General features: G+C 41.1%; 4 protein-coding genes across 4 annotated transcripts; 3 read left to right on the plus strand and 1 right to left on the minus strand.

Moving 5' to 3' along the window:
• Positions 1-1,151: 1,151 nt before the first annotated feature.
• BDB00DRAFT_924816 (uncharacterized protein) lies at positions 1,152-3,525 on the plus strand (the record flags this gene model as incomplete). Its single annotated transcript, XM_053128788.1, has 2 exons — positions 1,152-1,542; positions 1,784-3,525. The coding sequence occupies 2 exons, from the start codon at positions 1,152-1,154 to the stop codon at positions 3,115-3,117; spliced, it is 1,725 nt and encodes a 574-aa protein (XP_052985300.1). The 3' UTR covers positions 3,118-3,525.
• Positions 3,526-3,648: 123 nt separating this feature from the next.
• On the plus strand, positions 3,649-4,933 carry BDB00DRAFT_783636 (ribosomal protein L1p/L10e family-domain-containing protein; the record flags this gene model as incomplete). The annotated part of the gene is made up of 6 exons (XM_053120395.1): positions 3,649-3,789; positions 3,903-4,048; positions 4,126-4,237; positions 4,357-4,505; positions 4,586-4,684; positions 4,756-4,933. The coding sequence occupies 6 exons, from the start codon at positions 3,649-3,651 to the stop codon at positions 4,931-4,933; spliced, it is 825 nt and encodes a 274-aa protein (XP_052985301.1).
• Positions 4,934-5,356: 423 nt separating this feature from the next.
• BDB00DRAFT_867109 (uncharacterized protein) lies at positions 5,357-7,186 on the minus strand (the record flags this gene model as incomplete). Its single annotated transcript, XM_053126303.1, has 8 exons — positions 5,357-5,464; positions 5,568-5,966; positions 6,139-6,234; positions 6,343-6,419; positions 6,577-6,635; positions 6,700-6,803; positions 6,954-7,051; positions 7,135-7,186. 8 exons carry the CDS (start codon positions 7,184-7,186, stop codon positions 5,357-5,359), a joined length of 993 nt encoding a protein of 330 aa, XP_052985302.1.
• A 10,355-nt stretch (positions 7,187-17,541) lies between these two features.
• On the plus strand, positions 17,542-19,385 carry BDB00DRAFT_798026 (uncharacterized protein). The gene is made up of 7 exons (XM_053121581.1): positions 17,542-17,768; positions 17,866-17,925; positions 18,044-18,356; positions 18,461-18,506; positions 18,586-18,680; positions 18,752-18,817; positions 18,977-19,385. The coding sequence occupies exons 1-7, from the start codon at positions 17,620-17,622 to the stop codon at positions 19,079-19,081; spliced, it is 834 nt and encodes a 277-aa protein (XP_052985303.1). The 5' UTR covers positions 17,542-17,619; the 3' UTR covers positions 19,082-19,385.
• The last annotated feature ends 2,893 nt before the right edge of the window (positions 19,386-22,278 follow it).

The following is a 22,278-nucleotide window of genomic DNA, read 5'->3' on the forward strand; positions in this document are numbered from 1 at the left end:
GGGCTGTCTCGCGGACATCATTAAATTCCTATAGGGCAAAGGTCCAAGTCTTCACAATAAATGACATACTGCTCAGCCGATATATATGCCATCATCCGATCCTATCTGTCTTTGTAAAATACTGTGGCAGCAATAAGAGCAGTAATATATCATGCAGCTATGTAATACATACACCTTCAATTTTTAAATCAAATGTACATCAATTAATGGGAAAGGATGCTCTCGACCACAATTTGTTTGCGGGGTGGAAGCCAGCGCCGTTGTTACAACAGCTGCTGTTGGCGTCCATCGGATGTGGAAGGGATATAATAAAATGTAGTATGATTAGATATCCTAATTAATTTAAGTTTACAACAGCGGAGGTGATCTGCTACTAGTCCATTGGTGCTTGACTCGGTAAGTACTTAGTGCGCGGTATCTATAACGATGATGATATCAACTCTTATTTGGTTGTCTCGGTAACAATTTCCATGACGACAGACAGGATATTCAAGATGACAAACTAAAAGCTTTAAAGAACTGGGTTTTCTCTCATCAATATAATAGTATGCGCCTAAATTTGAGAGATTAGTTTTATTTTTTTTTCGACTAAACTCTTTCCGTAACATCCGGTTTTGGGTAGTTGATGCTGCAATCACCGAGACAGAATCTAAAAAAAACTCCTCTTTCTTTTTGGCTCTCAAGCGCGTTCTGCCAAAAGATGCCATCGACTATCGAGTAGAAAAATAGCTTCGTCTGCATTTGTCTCGGGAAGATACACGGCCAACTTCTAGAAGGCTGTACTTTTCCAATAGGCTGCATGGAGGGGGTGTGGAGAAGACCGGGCATTGAGGAAGAGGGCCAAGTGTGACATGAGGCACGTAAAAGGCAGGCTTATGTAACTGTAAAGTAAGGGCGTGCCGGGCCCGCCAAAACGTTCGCTTGCTGTTGTGTATGCGCGTGCGTGTGTACAGGCTGTCTGTTGTGTGCTATACCACAAGGCTGAGTTGCCCTTCTCTATTTTTCCTACTTTCCCTTCGCTCTCTTCTTCTTCCTCTCTTTTTTCTTCTTCTATTCCCTCTTTACTGCTCCCGCTCCAACTCTAAAAATCGGCTGCTTTTTTCTTTATTCAACGTCATTAGCACATCTCTCAGTTCCTCATTCACCGTTTCATGTTTTCGCCCCCTTTATTGACGGTGAAAGGAAATCAAGCGGAGCAAGACACCGTGGCGGCGACGGCGATAACAACAACAGCGACGGCTACGACGCCTATCATGGTGACAAAAGACGAGGCAGCAACCCCGTCGAGTTTATGCAGGCGGCCTATCATTCTGAACACACACGATAAAACAACGTTTCGGCATTCGCTAGCATCACAGTACTCCAGCACTTCGGCCAGCGGATCCAGTCATAGCCAGCGATACAGCGTAGGCAGTGCTGACAGTCTTGGTCACGTCGACCCGGCTACGGGCGCGACAATGATGGATTACAATAGCACCAACAATAATCCCATGCGACGATGGTCAGCAGAGTCTAGCGGTTCCGACCACGTGTCTTCACAACGTAAGCATACCCTTTATTCTTTTCGCTTTGCCCAGCCCTATTCCCTCCCTCCCCGCACCTTCCACTTGACCCCACCCTTGCCCTTCCTTCACTTCTTTGGAAGGGAGACCTCATATAACGATAGAATGGTTCATTGGCTTTGTTTGTAAGCGGGACATGAAAAAAAAAGTAGATAAACTCTCAAAAGAGACTTACACAAGACTCTTTTATTCTTTTTCGCTTTTTTTCCATAACATAAAAGCACCCTCGTCTCCAACAGGAACGTCATTCTCGTCCCTCCCACCGTCATCGCGGTTTCTTTTATCTGGTGCTACCAGTTCTGAAGCGTTCCGAGAGCAAGAGCTGAGTCGATTTTACCCGACCACGACATCAACCTTACGCCACATCAAAGCACTATCTGACCCCTTTGTCGTCATGCCCTCTGTTGCTGCAGCTTCTGCAGCTGCAGGTCCAACGAACGACCTTAATAATCACCATTATAAAAGCAGCGTTACAAACAATAACAAAATCAATCACAGCACGAGCACGCGTTCCTCCGAACCAATAGCAGCAACAACAACAACAACAACAACACGAACACTCGTCGACCCATGGTGCATGTCAGTCAAAGCTGCTCTTGAAAATGCAATATACAGCAACTATCTGCACAAATACGAGACGCCCTCGTTTGCATTCGCACGTTCATGGAAACGTCGGTACGTCGTACTGGTCGACCGCATCGTTTACGTCTTCAAATCGTCCAAATCGACCAACCCAGCACGCGAACACTTTATCCTGACCGATGATACCCTTGTGTTCGTCTCAGAAGAATTTCAAAAGAGCTACGTCGTAGAGATCCGCAAGCCCTTGTGCAAGTGGTATCTGCGCTGCGAGTCGGCTTCACAAATGAAGTTTTGGCTCGAGGCCATGAAGAAAATCGTCGCGTGTGCCAAACTCGGTCATACCGGGTCCTTGTCGGCCGGCATGCTGGCCAATCTCAAACTCACTGACGACTTTCGACTCTTGACCCTTACACAACAGCCTCAACCACCTCCACCATTACCGCCATCATCACAGCAACGATCACTGTCTACATCGCCTAGAAACTCGACGCTGGTTGACCAGCAACAGCAACCTCATATAAAAATGACAAAAGCAAAACACCGATCGGCAATATACCACCGCGCGGCGGCAGCCGAAGCGCTTGCTGGAATTACAGGAACAGCAACAACACTGGCGAATGGTAGCAGTGGTGGTGGTAATAGCAACGAAACCTTACCACAGCCGCCACAATGGTGGAAGCAGTACTATCAGCAGCCCCAGCAGCAGCAGCAGCAACAGCCATCGGAAAATATAAATCGCCGAGCTAGCGCGCAAGTAGCCACAACAACGACCGAGGCACTGTCGCAAGACAAGAGTTTGAAGCGCCAGTCCTTGGCAGAGATTCCGCACTGGCAATCCTTACTTCCTCCACAAAGACCGGTGCCTCAGTCGACGCCTCCTCCACCGCCAACGCCGCAGCCTTCACTATCGACGTCCTCTTCGCACGCACGTCAGCAACAGACAATACTTGCACCAGTTTCGGAAGACAACTGAGAACACACACACACTCTCCTTCTACTACTTGTTACACTTTCTCTCTCTCTCTCCCCAACCACATCACATCCAATCTGTAAAAATAGTTCCCCCAAACCCCTTTTCATCCTCTTATCCACACACTTTAAATGAAGACATCATCATCATCACTAACATCATCATCAACATCATCAATATTACTTCTTCCTGTCCACTCTTTTGTTTTCCGTTTCATTCTTCCTGTTCATAGTTGTACCAATCTTACCTACCACTCGCTCACACACGTCCGCACCCTTTGCATCCTCTGTATAAAACGCAATGCACCTCGCTACAAAATACATACTTTAATAATGACTTTGATATCTCTTATATAAATGCCATCTGTCAGTTTCTCATGGCAACTTTTGTAATCGCGTCGCTAGAAATCAGCATTACCATTTCTGGGTTCTTAAATGCTTGGAAAAAGCCACCCACCAAATTCAAGCAAGAGAAAAAAAAAGTTACCCAGCTGAAACTCCTTTTAAGTAATTACACACATTTCCTCTAAAAAAAATGAAGGCAACAAGAAAAGCTTCAGTAAAGAAACAGGCAGAGGAGAAGAAGAAGCCAGTTGAATCGACCACCACAGCCACTACCACCACCACCACTACTACCACTCCACAACAAAAGGCTACTATCCTTGACACTGATCTTGTAAGAAGAAGGGCTAGGAGAACGAACACGCATGCCGGTTTCTTTTTTTTTTATAGATCGTGATCTCCAGGGTTATTACTCACTTTATAAAAACTCTCTTATCAACGACGTAGGCCAAGAAAGCCATTCACGCCTTGTACCAACATAAAGAATCGCAATCGAGCAACGACCTTTTGGAATCGACTTCTTACCTCCATGGCAGCATCACTGTAAAGACCCTCAAGGCAGTAAAAGCACGATCGCTCAAGCCTTTTGTCTTGTATGTATATATTTATGTATTATGTTATCTCTCGAACCATCGAGCGAGCAAGAAACTAAATCTCGGCTCTCTATTAGTACGGTAAAACACTCGCCGTTCCCTTCTGACGCTGAAGTTTGCTTGATTGTACAAGAAGACAAACCCGTGTATGAAAAGGCACTTCGTCAAGAAGATATGAAAAATGTCAAGGTAAAGCAATTTGGATCTAGAAAGAGCAATTCGGGGTGGTGTTTTTTTTTTGTCGGCGTGTATTGCGTGTAGATGTGTATACTCATTTGGTTCTGTATCGATGTTTTTTCTTTGTAAAGGTATACACCCTCAAGGAACTGAGCGACTCATACAAACGCTACGAAGCAAAGAGAAAATTAGCAGCATCGTTCGACGTATTCCTTGTGGACAGAAGAATCATTTCGTTCATACCAAAATTGTTTGGCAAAACTTTTGCTGACAGAAACAAGTATGTATCCCTCCATCTTTCTCCATGTATCTATGTAAGAGTGGGTTATCTAACTTTGGACGCGATTTTTGTGTGTATAGGATGCCAAGACCCGTTGCATTGGAGCGAAAAGCATGGTTAAACACTATCAAGCGTACTCTTTGCAGCGTAACCTTCCATGATAACAATGGACCAGTAAAGTGCGTATTACACACTGGAAGGGGGAGGAAAAAGGGATAGTTTCTAACATACCTTTACTACTACCATTCAGGTCTTTCAAGTTCAGTCATATGGGTCTCGGTGAAGAAGAGGCTTACGAGAATCTTGCTGAAGCATTACCACAAATCCTTTCAAAGATTCCCGGTGGAGAGCGGAATGTCCAGGAACTTGGTTTGAGAATGGACCAAGGTATCACTTTGCCCATCTACAATTCGCTTCCAAGCAATTAACCTTCCTTTCCAAGCACACATACACACAAAAAAAAAATAAAGCATCCCCATCAGTTCCAGCATTCTTTTTATCACTACTACTACCACTACTAATAACATAATAACAAAAATGACATGACAATGCTATTTTGGTTACGCGATAAAAGAGGATTTAGGTATATAAATAAAAATAAAATATATGCATTTGTATACTTCACATGATATAAAAGCCACTGTATCAAGTCAACAGAACAGAGGGAGAAAGAAAGAAAAGAGTAGGTATGCTGCCCCATCATATTCTTTCCTTTCTTTCTTTCTTCCAATACAGCAGAGAGAAGGGCAAGAAGGGAAGGGCAAAGACGCGACAAGGTTATATAAGAGAGAGAATGTGTGTGTGTGTGTGTGTGTGTGTGACAGGAAATAGAGGTTCTGCTGGTAAAATGATTAGGTATGTTGTTCATTGCTGTTGTTGTTGTTGGTAGCGGTGATGTTATTGACCGTGTTTGCTGAAGCGAGCAGTTCACGCCGATTCTTTTCGAGTTCGTCGTGGTCCTGTTTCCAACACGCCAACACACACACACATACATATACCGTTTTTAGTCCATCATCATCTCACCTTTTCCTCCTTCTCCCCTTCTAAATTCTTTAAACATACCACAGGACTTGCACTACGAACCGGACTTGGCGGCAGACCCATTGCTTGTGATTTCAGGCTGTGACTTGAAGATGTTGGCGTGGTGGGCCCGCTGTTCAGACGATGTTGCTGCTGATGGCTGTATTCCAAGAGTTCTGCTTGAGAAAGCCGGATCGATAGCCGGTGGTGACTATTTGCAGCAGCTGCGGTAGCAGTGAGTGACGATGGCGATCCTGGCGGCTTGGGGCTGTGACGGCCGTTGATGGCTGTCATTGAACGGCCTGATCGGAAGGAGCGTACGGAACCCGGTCGAGAAGGTACCCTTGGATGGTTGGAAAGATTATGTTCGGCGAGAAACTGTTCAATGAAATCGACAATCAGGGGTTCTTTCATGGCAGACAATTTGTATTCGTCGAATGACTACCACGGCATATGCGTTAGTACCTTTGGAAATATCAAAGAAAAAGCAGTAATCGTCCATCCATCCATCATCCACTGACTTGGAAACACTATCCCACGTAGCATATACACACTAGAAACCCCGAATGACTGCATTCATTGTTGTCTTGTGATTAAATAAATCTGCACTTACCAGCTTGCCATCATTGTCCACATCCACATCTTCAAACATACGAGCAATCATATCTTTGATCTCTCCCGTTTGGTCTTCTTCAGAAAATGTATGCGACTATTTAAAGTGGATATATTATATATAAAGTATCAGTATGTATGGAATTTAAGAGTATCGATTTTTCTTTTTATGATCTGTCATATTAAAAGGAAATTTCATTGTTACCAGTTGCAACATGACACGTTCCAGCTCTGTTTTCGTCAGGTACCCGTCATGATTCACATCATATAGTTTGAATGATACTATAACGAAAAACGAAAAGGGGAGAGACGTCCGTTTAGTATGATCTATGAACGACAACGACAATAACAACAACAGACCGCCACTAAAAAAGATCATCCTCCTCCTCCCCCCCCCACCTCTCCTCTCGTCCCATCATATGCGCAGTGCTTTACTTACAAGCGAGTTTTTCTTCCGCTGTGCCTTTCATAAACACACTTAGTCCGTCAACAAATTCTCTATATTAAACAAAAATGAGCGTTACTGCATTGTTGAAATAATAAAAAAAGAGTTAGCTCGTACTCGAAATCTATTGACTTGTTGTTGTCGACATCAAACGCAGCATAAAGTCGCTTTAAGAATATATCGTCATTCGGGGACATTGAAGGCACATATTTCTTGACTGTCTACAAGTAACAGATGGTCCCAAACGGGTTGGGGGTGTTGGTTAATGATTGTATGTTGAAGAAGAGATAAAATAATAATAGTCGAGATTGCTAGATAGGGTCCCCAGATACAAAACAAACAACTCTAGACAACACAATGAGGAGGCATACCTCTCGAAAGACATCTTCTGTTATGCTACTGCTGTCAGATCGTTTGGGCGTTGAAGCTTCCAAATTATGCCGAAGATGCCGAATCTCCTGGTGAGAGACTACATATATACATACACATATTTAAAACAGTTAAATAACTTCATTGGGAGTCCACTTTTGCTAATAGAGAACGATATACTACAGTGGGTCTTTCGTGCTAATGCCCTGTTTTCTTTGCTTCGTGCTTGTCCCATGATGGTGAAGAGAAAAAAAGTCTTGTTTAACTGGTTTGGAAAAAAAATGACGGGGTGGGGAGGAGAAGTATATGAGAGAGAGGGAGGAGAAGCAAACAAAAAAAGAAAAGCGAACCAATATTAAGGTTGTTGTTCAAACTCTCTCGCAAGAGCGAGAGCGAGAGAGAAAGAGAAAGGAAAATCGTTTTTGCAGTTACTAGAGCCCACCAATAAAATGTCAGCGATTTTACTTAAAGGAAGGGAGCTTGATGGGGGGTCGAAGAGAGAGAGAGGGAGTGCTACTACTGCTACTAGTACCGTACATGGTAAATATAATAAATTTTTGTCACCGTACGAGTCGATCTGTAATAGTTCTACTGATAGCGAATCGATTACTGAAGCGTCCTTTTTTTCAACCTTCATTGCTCGTTATCTTCGTTCATGCGCACTTTGAGTTTTTCGCTGCTTACATACCACATTATAATCATGCAAGTTGTAGTGGCACGCATAGCAAACTACGTAATGATAATTAGCACGCAATTCATAACAGCACGATAGAATGATGTACATAGTGCGTCGATGAAAAGGATTAACATATAATGCTTTCCATGACTACATAGTGCCTTATGTTGTTAAGATTATCAGAGCTCAGGTTGTTCTAGGCCTTCTTACTGTTGTTGCTGCTAAGCAACCTGATTGATATGTACTGGCTGTCTGATAATGTCGACAAGATACCAACTTTTATTGCCGCGAACGATGATGCTGTACATGCCACTTTTCTTGGTCTCGTGGTCGAGAGAAAAGAAAATGATGCATTGTTGTGTATATAGGAGGTGCGCGCGTGTGTACACGACGACGTAATGTTATAGTGCAATCTGTCACAAGACCAAGATATCAAAGCCTGTTCAGCTGATCTAAGCGATGCAGACTACATACAGTGAAAACGGCAAATTTTGTCACTTTGAAAAATCAAATGTCCTTTAACCAAAAGTAAATGTCACTTTACTAAAAATGATTTCAGCAGGTACAGCATTACATGCCTCAGTAAACCTTTCGGATATTGTTTGTATATTGCCAGCAGAGTTTCTAACTTCAGGCTCAAACGTGGATTACTTAGCCGTTATAAGCATTTTGCTTCTCAGGTAATGATTAAGCTGCGTTGTGGAAATTGAGAAGCTCATAAACTCTTCAGATAACTTATTGCTGATATCTTCGGAATAAAAAAACTGTGGGTATACTTATTATCAAGTAGTTCTCGAGTATATGTCTCGTGTTCAGCTGTGAAAGAGCTTGGGCGGCCAATGTTATTTTTTTTTTTTGAAAGTTTGTATGGCACTTCATCTGGTTCTTGATAACGTTCCCCACCATCGCCAGGCAGTACGAAGTTCAAAACCAAGCTCCTTTGCGAATCGAACAATTCTTCCTCTTTCTTCAGCACTTTCCAACATTCTGTCTATAGACACTTCTCTTGTTCTATCGTTATAACTGTTGTACATGTTCTGCTCCGGTAGCGGCTCTTGGTACTTACATGCGTATAACTTTCTTTTCCTCGATAGACTTGCGAGCTTCCAAAACCAGCTCTGCGTGGCTATAGTTTTCAGAACAATGTTAGGATTTGTATTTTGCGTTAGAATATCCTGCATAGGGTCAAAAACGTCTAATATCTTGCTCGTTATAAACGTTTCCCTGTCTTTCCTATATGAAAACAAGTGCTCATCATAATTTTTAAAACGGAAACTATATTTATACTCCAGTAAATGTTTAGGACAAATTGGTCTAACCTATTGTGATCTTTCTAGATCTCCAAAAGTACATGTGATATCTCACACACTTACAGTAAAAAAAAAGAAAAAAAGACTAGTAATAGAAATGTTTTGACACTGTTTATCCGTTGTCTTTATTGAACAATGAAATGCGCAGGTGTTTATATGATGAGTCCGTTATTGAGACTATTACATTATGACTTCTTTGAGTAAAATTCCTCCACCATACTGTACAATAATAAGATATTAGTAGTGTTTATGCTTTAGTATGTTTGTGTGTCATCTCTATAGCACATTGCCGCGTTTATATAAGTCATACCTTTTACGTTATAATTATACTTTTTAATTCAGGGATATAATCTGTACAATGTCTTTCTAGGTTTGGTTCAGCATAGTCTATAAAGCATTCTCTTCGAGTATTAACTCTGATATAGTTACTGTATGTATTACCAGAATATCTATTATTGGTAGGTGTCGCAATCTGACCCGCGGGTTAAGGACGGGTTAACGGGTCGGGTTGATGCTTTTCTGACCCGCGGGTCAACCTGTCTAACCCTTGACCCGACCCGTTGACCCGTTGTGACCCGTGTATACATACAGTTGTACCCCGGTTTTTGCAACCGAGGGTTTTCCGATTTTTTTTTGCAAAAACTGAGGATTTGCAAGTAACGGGGTAAACAATTCTGCTTCAATTAGACACTGGATAAGTCATCCTATTAACACTAGCCCATTGTTTATCTGTCAGAGATTATGTACGATACGTTCTGTGGGAATATTCATACAGCTCTAAATGTTACTACTTGCATATATAAGACCGTTCTTTTATTAAGCTGTCTAGTGGTTTGATAATTATTAGCTCTTTTAAGCATGACAAAATCGTTCCACAAGTTCACCTCTAAGCAAGAGGATCCAACTTACGACGAGCACTTGAGCAGGCGGTGGACGAAAGCGCTGCTTCGCCTATTCCAGGGCTAACGTTGAAGGAAAAACAGGTTGCAATTGCAGGAGTTTTGAGCTTTTTGGATAATATCGATGACTGCGACTTAAAGAAGTCTTTGCGTAGGATTCAAGAGAGTTTCAGGCAGCAATCATTCTCCCGGCAATCATCCCTTGATGACTTCTTTGATGTATGTAGTTGAAAGCTCATTTGAGCAAACATTTTATTTCTATATCTTTATGTAGTGTGTTCACTTTTTCTTATATCTTCTTCATTTCTTTTGTTGATTCAACCCAATCAGTGCTATATATGTGTCCCGGTTCTACTGGCTCAACTACCAAGTGATAATTTTTATATCGACAATAAATACATCTTCATATTTACATATTTATCTTGCAGTAACCGTATCATTTTATTCCTCATAATCCGCAACAGATGCTTCTTTCAGTTGATATTGCAAAAATTGAAGCTGTTTTACCCCGATAACGTGCAAATCGTATAACTCATTTGCAAGTTGCAAATTTGCGAAACTACTAAGTTTTTTTGGCGGGAGTAAAGTAGCCGGACCTACACCTTAGCAAATCATAATTCGAGATAGTGTTTAAGTTCACCTATGAGAATTCGAGATAGTGAGAATTGTATCACGTAGTCTACTAGTACAACGATCCTATTTTGGTAAAGTAGTGCCGTTTGGGTTTTTTCTTGCATAAATATATTCTCACACCATGAGAGAACTTGACTACTTCATCCTTTTCTTCTTTTTATCTTGTATCAAAAGACATGAGCGACAGAGAGCCCTACAATTTCAACTTTAAAAAAAGAGGCCGCAAAGCTGGTGGTAAAAACCCAAATGCTGGGCGCAAACCGAAAAAGACGAGACCTCTTGATCAAAGCGTACTCAATTTTAGTGGGGTTGCGCAATCTGCAAGTGCAGTCGACGATAATGTAATCACTAATACAACGGTAAGGTCATAACAAGATGCAGCAGTGAGCTGTACTTTTAAATGTGTGCAGTAGTCTCTTACAAAATCGAGCCAAATATTTAGAATATTCATCCGCGAGAAAATGAAATCCCATCACTACGTCAAATATGCCGCACGGTTCTTGAACGCGTCGTGGTAAGCGAAACTCGTTCTTTGATAACACCGGTTACTGCATACATGATTTCTAAATATCTTATCAAAATATGGGCTCTTGCTTTTCACTATAGCCATCTTCTACATGTGACGAGCACAACGAGGATCAAATTTTGGGCCTTGGGAGTCTAGTGCGCGATTTGGAGGTTGAAAGTATGGAGGCCGAAGTTGAATGCGAGCACGAAGAAGATGATGACGGTGAAGCTGGTGACGTTGCTCAAAATGTGGAGGATGACACAACGTATAAAGAAGCTCCAATTTGTAGTCAGTATTTCATGGAACTACGCGCCCGTATCGTTGATGAATGTCAAAATGGGTCCAAACCGCCAAAAGTGTACTGTGAGCAGCAAACGTTTTGGATCGAGCCACCAGCGCCTTATTTCTCTTTGTACAACACCAAGCAAGCTGATCCGATTCCACTGTATCGTCCGCGCGTTTTTTTATGAGCTCCCCATTTTATCACAAAAGCAGTGTTGAAGTGTCCAATATGCAAGGAAAATAACGTTGATTCGCACTTGGTGTCAAAGGGACCTGCTGATAACCCATGTGCTCGTCGTGTTGTTGACCTTGACAGGTACTATTACATTACGATGCTTTACTTTTCTTTTATTTTATTTCAATTATGTAACTAATCTTTCTGTATGCTTAGATGTTTCTATATCATGTCTTATAGATACAAATGTTCAAACACAAAATGCATAAAAAACTATATGGCGCATGATAATCAAATCATAGAGCAGCTCCCGGAACATCTTCAGGCTGAATTCCCTGCGTACCTCACACATCGAAGCGCTGTTTCTAAACATCTTGGTGACTTGTTGCGGACAGTTGTCCAAAATGGCATGGGTGTTCATCGGCTGCAGAGAGCGCTTCGCGAGTTTCATACTTTGCGCCACGCACGACTTCATTTGCAATACTTGAATTCACTTATTTATCGCCGTAAGAATCCAACTCTCTACGAATTAGCCAACAATAACCGTCAAGTCAAGTACCCATCATTTTCGAGCTTCAAGGATCCAAACGGATATGCTGGTTACGTTCCTTCAACTGCGTACTTACGACTTGTATACACAGCCTTGATTGAACAATTACGCCCACTCATCGATAAAGAGTTATCAGAGCTCGGTGGTTTGATTCTGAAAGGAGACCACACATTTAAGGTTCCGAAGCATATGGCGAAACTTGGTGGCTCACCAGCATTCACAGCTTTGTATACTGTATGTAACGAATACGAGGAAATACGGCTTCAACTATTGGTGCCAACAAAGTCTGCCATCCATCTAGAAGGACCGTTAAAAGAGATGATCGAATCGTACCGTCTATACAACCATCCAATGCCAGAGCTATTCTTCACCGATAATGTGAAGGGCGACCAGAATCTTCTAGAACGCTCAATCCCGTCACTCACGCGCCCCATCAATGACAACAATAACAGCGATAACAAAGACAGTACACGATCGGCCGAATTGCAACAAAACGATGACCAAGGACCATTTCTACAATTACCTGACACAGTATCTATAACTGTACTTCAAGACGCTCCTGACGCCACTGATGCAGTTAACAATATTCGTAGTCGCGCTATTAATTCTGATCAATCTCTTGTTGTGGGATTCGACTGTGAGTGGGTGTACAACTCTGTCACGCATCAAATTGTAAAAATTTCGCTGGTACAGGTTGCATGTAAAGATGCTGTATGGCTTTTTCGTTTGAAACCGTCTTCTGGGTGCGTTCCTGCCGCTCTCGCTTCTCTAATTCGTGATCCAAACATCATCAAGACCGGCCGCAACGTCAAGGGAGACCTTAAAAAGCTCAACCGTGATTATGGAATCACTTGGAACGGAGCATTGGAACTTGGCGGCTTCTGTAGAAGGCGAGGTGTAATCGAGCGAGGAACATTGGGTTTATCGGCCATATCTACAAGAGTACTCGGATCCGGTTTGCGTAAAGACGCAAATTTGCGCTTAAGTAACTGGGAGTCTACACAACTGTCGAGCGACCAGATATACTATGCTGCCTTGGATGCATGGGCATCTTTACAAATATTCGATACAACGAAAAACTTAAGTACCTTTGGCGAATCAATCCGCACACCGGTAGCCAACCTTCATTGTTCGTTGCATTATCTCGATAATCCAGTCGCATTCGGATATGTTAGTGATCCGACAATTCACGACGATCATATAACATTTACTGTCAACAGAATCAGCGTGCCGGGCGCTGTTGTGAAGATAAAGAAGCTTGTTAACGGCAAACATGTTACAAGAATGAAGGCCTTGTCCGATATGGGAGACGTACCATTTGCAATTCAAGCTCCAGTGGCCCACCTACGCACCGAGAATCCAAGATTATGCACACTCTTGCACAGCGAAGTACCTGTCAATGATTTCGCAGTTGACGTCGAGCGAATAGCTTCTACTGCCGTGAATACCAGCAACAATCAAGAAGCAAATGATAGCCAATCCGTGTCGTCGTCGTCTTCTTCAGAAGATGAAGCTAATTTGCCTGAAACGACACATTTATTTACACAACCAACAACCACCATATCTGCAAATCAACTCCTGGTAGCATCAGTAACCCCATCACAAACCATTCGACGTATCAGCAACCCAAGAATTCTAAAAGATATATTCCATCTAATGGATATGATCAAAATCTCAAAACGACATGGTCTTGCAAAAGAGTTTTCCCGTCGTCTTCGAGATGCCATTTTTATAATTAACAATGAAGATCGTCAACGAATCGAGAATCACTTACGCACACAAGGCCTTTCATGGGATTATATGCTACTTCGCAAACCTGAATGGATTTTACGAAGAGTTCGACGAAGCGTCCCCCCAGCTGACGAGCTTCATTCTGTTGTTCAGAACTTGTTTGCCGAGTATGGTCGTCTAGAATGTGCAAAAACCGGTAGACCACTGTTTGACAAGAAAGCTTGGGATCAAGCTCGCCGTATTCTAGCAGCTATAGAAGCAGGAGAGGTATCCGATCCGCCTGGAATCTCGCTATACTTCAAAATTGGTGTCGATAAGCACAATCTTCCAATGTATCGATGCAGCCGAGGAACAAACTCATTAGAAGGTGGTGTTCACCAAAATATTATTCGCAAGTTTGGCTCTTTTGGTGCAGGCCCACAAATGACTGATAGTATGTTGGCGGACTACCGATTACGACATAATATCGACGTAAGTAACTTTTAGACAGCTATGGTATTATTTAAAATTTTACTTATACTTAGAGTATTTATATCGCATTTAGGTTGGTACAAAAAGTAGACATGGAAAGATACACCGAAGTCACTACGATCCATGGCTGCTGCAGATCATATGTGACAAGCTTCTACTGCTCGGCATGGATAATGGAGAACGCGATGATAATCATCCTTCCAGTACACTCATCGTTAAGAACTCCTTGTATCTTAAAATGTCTGGAGAATCATTTGGTATCGCATCCTTTCCACCTCATGCCGCTCAGGATATAAATATTCAAAAAGTTTCTCCGGATCCAGATAACCGACGTTCCGATCCACTTCTGGCGCATAAGCTCAGTGTAAATATCCCATTGCCCAAGGGATCGACCAGTAACGTGCAGCGACAAATGTATATTTATATTGCATCAAAGCTCCAAACAAAGTACGCTGTGACACCTGTTCACACTCCTAAAGAGTATACGCTATTCTCATCCTTACTTTCCAGCGATGGCGACCAGCAAGTTTCATTGAACTGGAAGCAATGGCTCAGCAGTGGAATCGAGAACACGCAAATGGAATCGATGTATTTTATAAAACTGCCGAAAACTTAAAAACACATTATAACGCTTGGTGCACCAGTCAAGTTGCTGTACGATCCATCAGAAATAACGACAACGTAACGTCTACAATGCGACAACAGCTACAATCACCAGGAAGGGAGAATACCTTGATGCCCTCTCCAAATTTACCAGTCAATGCAGAGGTCATTCCATCTAGCACAAATTCGCTTATGTTCCCTCCTCTATTTTCTAATAACCATTTGTCATCTCCGTCTTTACCCTCGGCTTCTAACTATTCATCACCGTCAACAGCATTATTGCCAGCTTATCACCAACCACAAATATCTACTTCTGAGCGACCACCCCACAACATATCTCATCCACCAGCTAACGTCTCACTACCATTGCCACCACCACCTCTTTTTACTTGGTGTCCGTACCAACAAGCGCAACAACTTTTTTATGGGCAACCGCAATCGACACATACAGCAACCGTTCCGCCAACTCAACCTCCGCCTCCAACAACGACCGCATTTGCACAGCAATTACCTGCTGCATACCGTCAAGTTATACCAAAACCAACATCAGCAGCATCATCATCAAGAGTAATCCCTCAATCTACTTGGAAACTGCCTAAGTACCGTACACGTATTGATAAACCAAAACAATAGTTACATATATCTTCTTACTATATCATATCACCGTATTTCTCTATCTGTCTATAACAATTAAAATGGCAAGGATATATATTTCCCCATTATTTGCAGCTTTTCCTCTCTTCCTTCTTATCGTGATAAAGCTCAATCTTTCATTTTTGGCAAGCGCGCGCGTTGCCAAAAATGAAAGAATTAATTCCATCAGGTCCGGACATGTTACCCATGCCGTTTTTTTTGGATTTTTCCAAAAAAGTTGCAGATATACGAGGAATTGCAAACCCGGGGTTGCAAAAACCGGGGTACAACTGTATAATATGTATGAGGTACTTGTATTTAAGTATCAATCTTTCTGTTGGGAAGCATCACTATATTAAAGATTTAGTTGTCAATATGTCTGCTATATAACTATAACATAAAATGTACTTATATTATTTTTATCATAGGATTATATCTTATAGTCAAGAGTATAGGTTAAGAAAACTATAAGCAATATACATAAAAGGAGTTAAGAAGTAGCAAAAAGTACAATGAGAACGGACAATAGAGGGTGGCAGTAAGAGACGAGATTTGACAGAAGACATAAAAGGAATTGAGAAAAGAAAAACGAAGGAAGAGGGAAGAAGTGAAAAGAAAAGGGAAAAGGGAAAAGGATTAGGTGCATATAAGGAAGTCGATTTTCAACCACACTTTAACCTTTATGCCTTCTTTAATACATGTGATCCCAAGCCATTTCTTTTGTGATGGCAGAAAACCCTTTACCTTTAAGAATAATCACACAAAACGTAAATGTTGCTAGCACTGCTAGGAATTTGCGTGCCATCATCTTAGGGAGCTGTGTATATATGGAGTTTTGCACTTTCAGTACTCAGGTTCAGGTTGATTGACACTTCCTTCGTCACCAAATCGAAATCAGTATTGACCCGTCAACCCGAGTTTTGACCCGTCCGATTGCGACCCCTATGCTATGCGCATCACATACCATCTTATTCCACAAAATGTATAGCAGATAATTATTACACGCTCATAACAACATAGTAAAAGTCATCTATTATAGTGAAAATTTGTGTATAGATATTGAAAATTATCAACTAAAGTTGTTATGTTTAATTGATCCTGCATGTAAGGATGGACTACCCCAGTCTATCTCTTACATCTCTTTATCTCAAAATCAAGAACAATAGTGTACTTCGTCTAAGTATTCCTGATATTGGATAAAAAAAGAATTTCATTCTTTTATTATGCTAAGGTTTAATTAATAAATTAATTATTTTAAACCTTTTAGATCAATATAAATACTGATTATTTAGAATTATAATAGGAAAATTAAAAAATTAACTTTTTTTAAAATATCTTATTTTTTATAATTCACCATTACTAGGATCAGTCAGTGCGTATCAATCAGGTTGCTTAGCAGCAACAACAGTAAGAAGGCCTAGAACAACCTGAGCTCTAATAGTCTTAACAACATAAGGCACTATGTAGTCATGGAAAGCGTTATATGTTAATCCTTTTCATCGACGCACTATGTACATCATTCTATCGTGCTGTTATGAATTGCGTGCTAATTATCATTACGTAGTTTGCTATGCGTACCACTACAACTTGCATGATTATAATGTGGTATGTAAGCAGCGAAAAACTCAAAGTGCGCATGAACGACGATAACGAGCAATGAAGGGCGAAAAAAGGACGCTTCAGAACAATACACATCAACGTAATGGACTCGCTATAAACTTTTCAAAAGTCAAACATTGCAATTTTATCTAAACCGGGATGCATAACGAGTTTTGCTGGGGTTCGCTGGTGAAGGTATTTGTTCGGACTTGTTATTGACCGCTTGAAAATATCACATGCATTTTTTGGTCTAAACAATATCGTTGATTGAGCGCTAAAACAGTGCTAAAATAATACAAATTAGATATGGTAGTGACGAACGAGAAAGCTATTGTGAAAGATACAAGAGATAGCGTTAAATTTAAGAAATAGATTCGATGATCGTTAGAGAATTAGGCTATTTGTCTATGTGGGTGTGTAAAAGTGAGGAAAGCGAGAGGGTGTAATCCTTTTTCATGGCAGACCCAAATGAGGTAAAAATGCTGACACAAAATTCAATGCGTGGTATTCTCTTGAATAAATCCAGGTCTCTTTACATATACTCACCCCACTCAACCCTTTTTGTTCCGTTCAACTACTCAACTTTGTTAATATAATAATGGCTGCAGTCGATACCACAAAAATCTTTAGAACTGACTTGTTTAACGGCAAGGTTTTGCTATGCTCTGGGGGCGGCAGTGGCATTTGTCGTGGCATGACAGAAGCAATGGTCACTCATGGCGCAAAGGCTGTCATTATTAGTCGAAAGTGAGTTTTAAACGATATTTTCGATTGTTCATTTGGATCGTGTTTGAAATGGGGTAAAACCAGTCATCTAAAAAAAGGCTCGTGCATTTTTTTCAAGTTTCGAAAAGTTACAAAAGGCAGCGGAAGAAATGAGCAAGGCTACCAACGGCGAGGTTATGTACGTTTTTTTTCTCCTCCTCCCTAATTAGAAAAATTGAACAGCGCTAAATCAAGTAGGATGACTGATGATGGCACGGGATCATTTATGCATGTTTTGATTTTTATATACTTTAAAGCCCTGTCCAAGCCGACGTGCGTAAACCCGAAGATGTCGAACGAGCAGTTGCCAAGACGATCGAAAAGTTCGGCCGGATCGACTTTCTGATCAATGGTGCTGCCGGTAACTTCTTGGCACCTTTCGATGGTCTTTCTTACAATGCTTTCCGAACCGTCATTGAGATCGACTTGCTTGGCTCGTTCAATTTGACAAAGGCTACCATGCAGCACCTTCGTGCATCCAAGGGCTCTATCATCAACGTCAGTGCAACCCTTCATTATACCGGTACCATCTTCCAGCAGCATGCAGGTGCTGCTAAGGCTGGCATTGATGTAAGCTATTATTAATCTCAACACATACACATACACACACACACACAGAGAGAGAGAGAGAGTATTGCTATTGGGATAGAAACAGCTAACTGTTGCATTTGCAGGCCTTGACCAAGCATTGGGCAGTCGAGCTGGGTCCTTCTGGTGTTCGTAAGTGTCTAAATATAACATGTGGTAGTGATGGCGCTGGAGTGTATGATTCTAACAAAAGATTGTATGTGATTTTAAGGCGTAAATGGCATCGCACCTGGTCCTATTGCTGCCACTGAGGGATTAAGCCGGTTGGCCGGTGATTTGACGGATCCTCAACAAATCCCAGTTCAGGTACGCATGTCTTTCAACTCCTGCAATTACAACTTGCTTAATCACTAAGTGTTTTTTTCAATCATTTCTAGCGTGTGGGTGAGGTGAAGGATATTGCACAGGCTACCGTATTCCTGTTTTCAGAGGGCGCCACTTTCGTAAGTGAATCGGCAAGGAACGTGGCTGAGGGGGTTGTGGGGAAGGTTGTGGAGGGACAGGCAATATGGATGGATAAAGATGAGAAGAGAACAATGGACTGTGGTGGCAAAAAATCAAATAGGATTCTTGTCAGTAACGAGTTTCTGATAATGATTTAGATCACTGGCCAAGTTGTTGTCGTTGATGGTGGACATTATCTTCAAACAAGCAACCCTGCTTATCCTGACAGCGTTCTCGCCTCAGTACCAGACTCGAAGCTCTAAATTTTGTTAATTAAACATTATAATACTACCACTTTCACCCAAGTTTTTTTCTCAATTACTTTTTATCATTGGAGAAAGACATCCTTGAAAAATCATGGTGTAAAAATGTTGGATGAAAAGAAGTGGTTAACTGTAAAGTTAAGTTTATTTATTACAGTATGTACAAGTGTATATCTGGATATGACATTGTATGCAGTACAATATGTAGGTGGTGTTATAAGATAACATTGTGCTTATGGGCATAAAAGGTTTACAGTAATTGTTTAGGAACTGACAGAACCCCAGCAAAGGCTTTTGACAGGCGGAGCGCATTAATTCTTTTCCTTTTTCTGTCTTTTGCTGCCAACCTGTCATTTTGCTGTCTTCTCGACAATCTTTCTTGAAGATGTCGAACATTTAAACTATAGTGAAATGCTATCCACGTAAGAATCTGGCTACGATTCCTTTTCTTTTTTAGAAAAAAACTTGTTGTTCGCCAGCTGAAGTCGTCGTTGACAATCAACACTTACCCCAAACTCTCCTACCCAGAAATGAAAAGGTGTAGTACATCTTAGTTTCTATAAACGATCCTCTCCCACATTCTAATGTGTAAAACAAAGTTATTGTAAATTATATCTGCTGAATACCCAGAGAGCGTGCTTTACATATATCATATCTAGCGCTGCTCACCCGTTTTGAAACTGCTATTGCTTCCTGTCTGCTGCAAGCGTATGTGAATACAAGGAAACAAATGCCATGAGCAGGGTAATATCCCAAATCTCAGTTTACCATTTGGGTCTTGAGACCTTACAGGAGCTTGAAATGTCATTTTGAGGTATCTGAAAGGCTATAAACGACAATCTGTATCTTTCGAATGCATATCAGCGCTGTTGTCTGCACCATTCTTAAACGATGGCCAAATTTGCGCCTTATTTCCGACGCTACAAGAAGTACGGATTGCTTGAAACAACAATAATTATCGCTCATGCCAATACATAACCTTATTGAGCGCTTTTCTTATATTTTAGGCAAGAATAATCTCGAGTTGGCTTTTGAGACTTTGTTTGAAAATAGCTGCAAGTATGTATGCTTTAGCTTGCTGCTTGAATACCAAACAGAGCAGAGCTCAAAGGACGACGTACATGGAAGCGGTAATGAGCTTTTGCAGTTAGTGATGGGGCATGAATAAACACCTAATTGTATGTTATACATCTGTAGTTAGAAACGAAAATGGCGGTATCATATATTAATTCTTGTCGTAAGTTCTAACAAACATTCATTGACGAAAACACTGTCTCTATATTTCTGCTACCTCGTCTGCGTGGGTCTGTGTGCGTCTACGTATGTGGATTTGAGGTTTTAAAGACCGGTAACCGTCAAAACATTGGTTGCGACATGAAATATCAAAGGGTGTATGGCAGAACGTTGAGAAATCAGACTGAATGTGTGATGAATATAAGAATAGTGTGTGAACTTCGTTTGACTTTGCAAGTATATGATAGTTATTGCATGTTCGAATGTATGCTTTGCTGTTCATTCTTCACCGGTAAATAGATCCAGGCACGCAACAGAGTCGTCCTTCACAGATTATGACTGTATCAACATCTGTTTCAATCAGAAGAAATGACAGCGTCCAGAGGTCTGGTTGATAATTGACTGATTATTGCGTGTTGACGCTCGAGCAATATCCGATTCCTTAATGTAGGTATAGCTGCTATATGGTTATGCTTGCCAAAAGAGGAGCTATAGGTTCCGCGCGAAAAGAAGTAGTATGGGCGGTACAAAGTAAGCAATAAAAACCGCTATTAATAACATGTGCCCACCCTTCTTCGGTCGTGACCGCTTCCGTCCCCAACCCCCTTTTATTTTCTGGATAATAAAAAATGTAAGCTTGTTAAATGCACTTTTATATACTAACAGAAGCAGTAGCAATATGTCCATTCGTTTTTTTTTTTACTTTTTACAAACGAAATCCACTGCATGTCTTTTCTGCCTAGTACTAACAACTATGTTATAAAGCTGATATGTTTCTGGCGATTACTATACATCTGTAGCGTTTACAGAAGTACGAACATGTACTATAAAAACACGCAGTGTTTCAGGGCTTCAAAGTAGCGGATCGCAAAGCTATTCTACGATATGATAAATCATTTATTTCGCCTCCTTCTCTGACAGCGGCTACTGGGAACCGAGAATACGATGCAGATTAACGTAGTAGCAGTTTTTTCCTCCCTAACTGACGAAAAGAAAGATGCAACAAAATCGGTCTTTATATCTTCTTTATCACATCACCCATAAAGCATACTCGTGAGTCGCATTAGGTATACGCAGTAAGCATATATAGTGAAGATTACAGTAACATCTCTACATCCCCAATAATGGAAAAGAAAAGACATTCAATGTTGGTTGCCATGAAAAAACAGTATACACGATTGATAATAAGATATCATACATCGATACTGAAAGTAGGAATGAAAGCATTATTGCTTTCTTTTTCCTTCCAAATGTTGCATACTGTATGCACATCAGAAAAGAATGTAATGTGAAAGAGATTTAAACAAATCAAGTAGGAAAGTAAAGCGATGAAAAGACATGAAAAGGGATCATTCAGTGCTTATCACCAATAGTACCAAAAAAAATACTGTTACTGCTTGTTTATTTTGAGTGGCGCACATCTTGATTCAATCTCGTTATGGCGAACGTGCCTGTCAAATACTATCGATACGTTTGTTGAGAATGAATTGTAATAAATGCAAAAAGTAGAAAATCTCCTTGATACCGAAATTATTCTTGGCATGTGCATTTTGTATATACTGTGTCCGATATCACTCATCGCTTTGGCAACTTTAATTACAACGAAAAAGACATCATACTACTGATTTGCTCCATGGAGGACTAGATATGAGACAAATGATGAACCATGCATCTGGATTTTAACCCTCTTACGTATCACAAGTGGAGATAGCGATCTTCTATGAACGAATCACCATCAGCACGTTTATTGTGTGTTTGTGCGCGCGGATTTGGAAAAGAAAGGGAGAAAGGGGTATTATGTGTATATGAGAGAAAGAGAGAGGAGGGGGTTTTAAAACTAAGTCAATTAAGGTGAATAAGTAGTATGAGCCTATTACCCCTGAACGAAACGATGTTGATAATCTCCTATAGCTGTCCTATTTGTGATTGCTGGTCAGATTAGTGCGGTTACATATTATATATAA

This window comes from Zychaea mexicana (assembly GCF_025766255.1).
Source record: "Zychaea mexicana strain RSA 1403 chromosome Unknown BDB00scaffold_3, whole genome shotgun sequence".
Classification (NCBI taxonomy): Eukaryota; Fungi; Mucoromycota; class Mucoromycetes; order Mucorales; family Lichtheimiaceae; genus Zychaea; species Zychaea mexicana.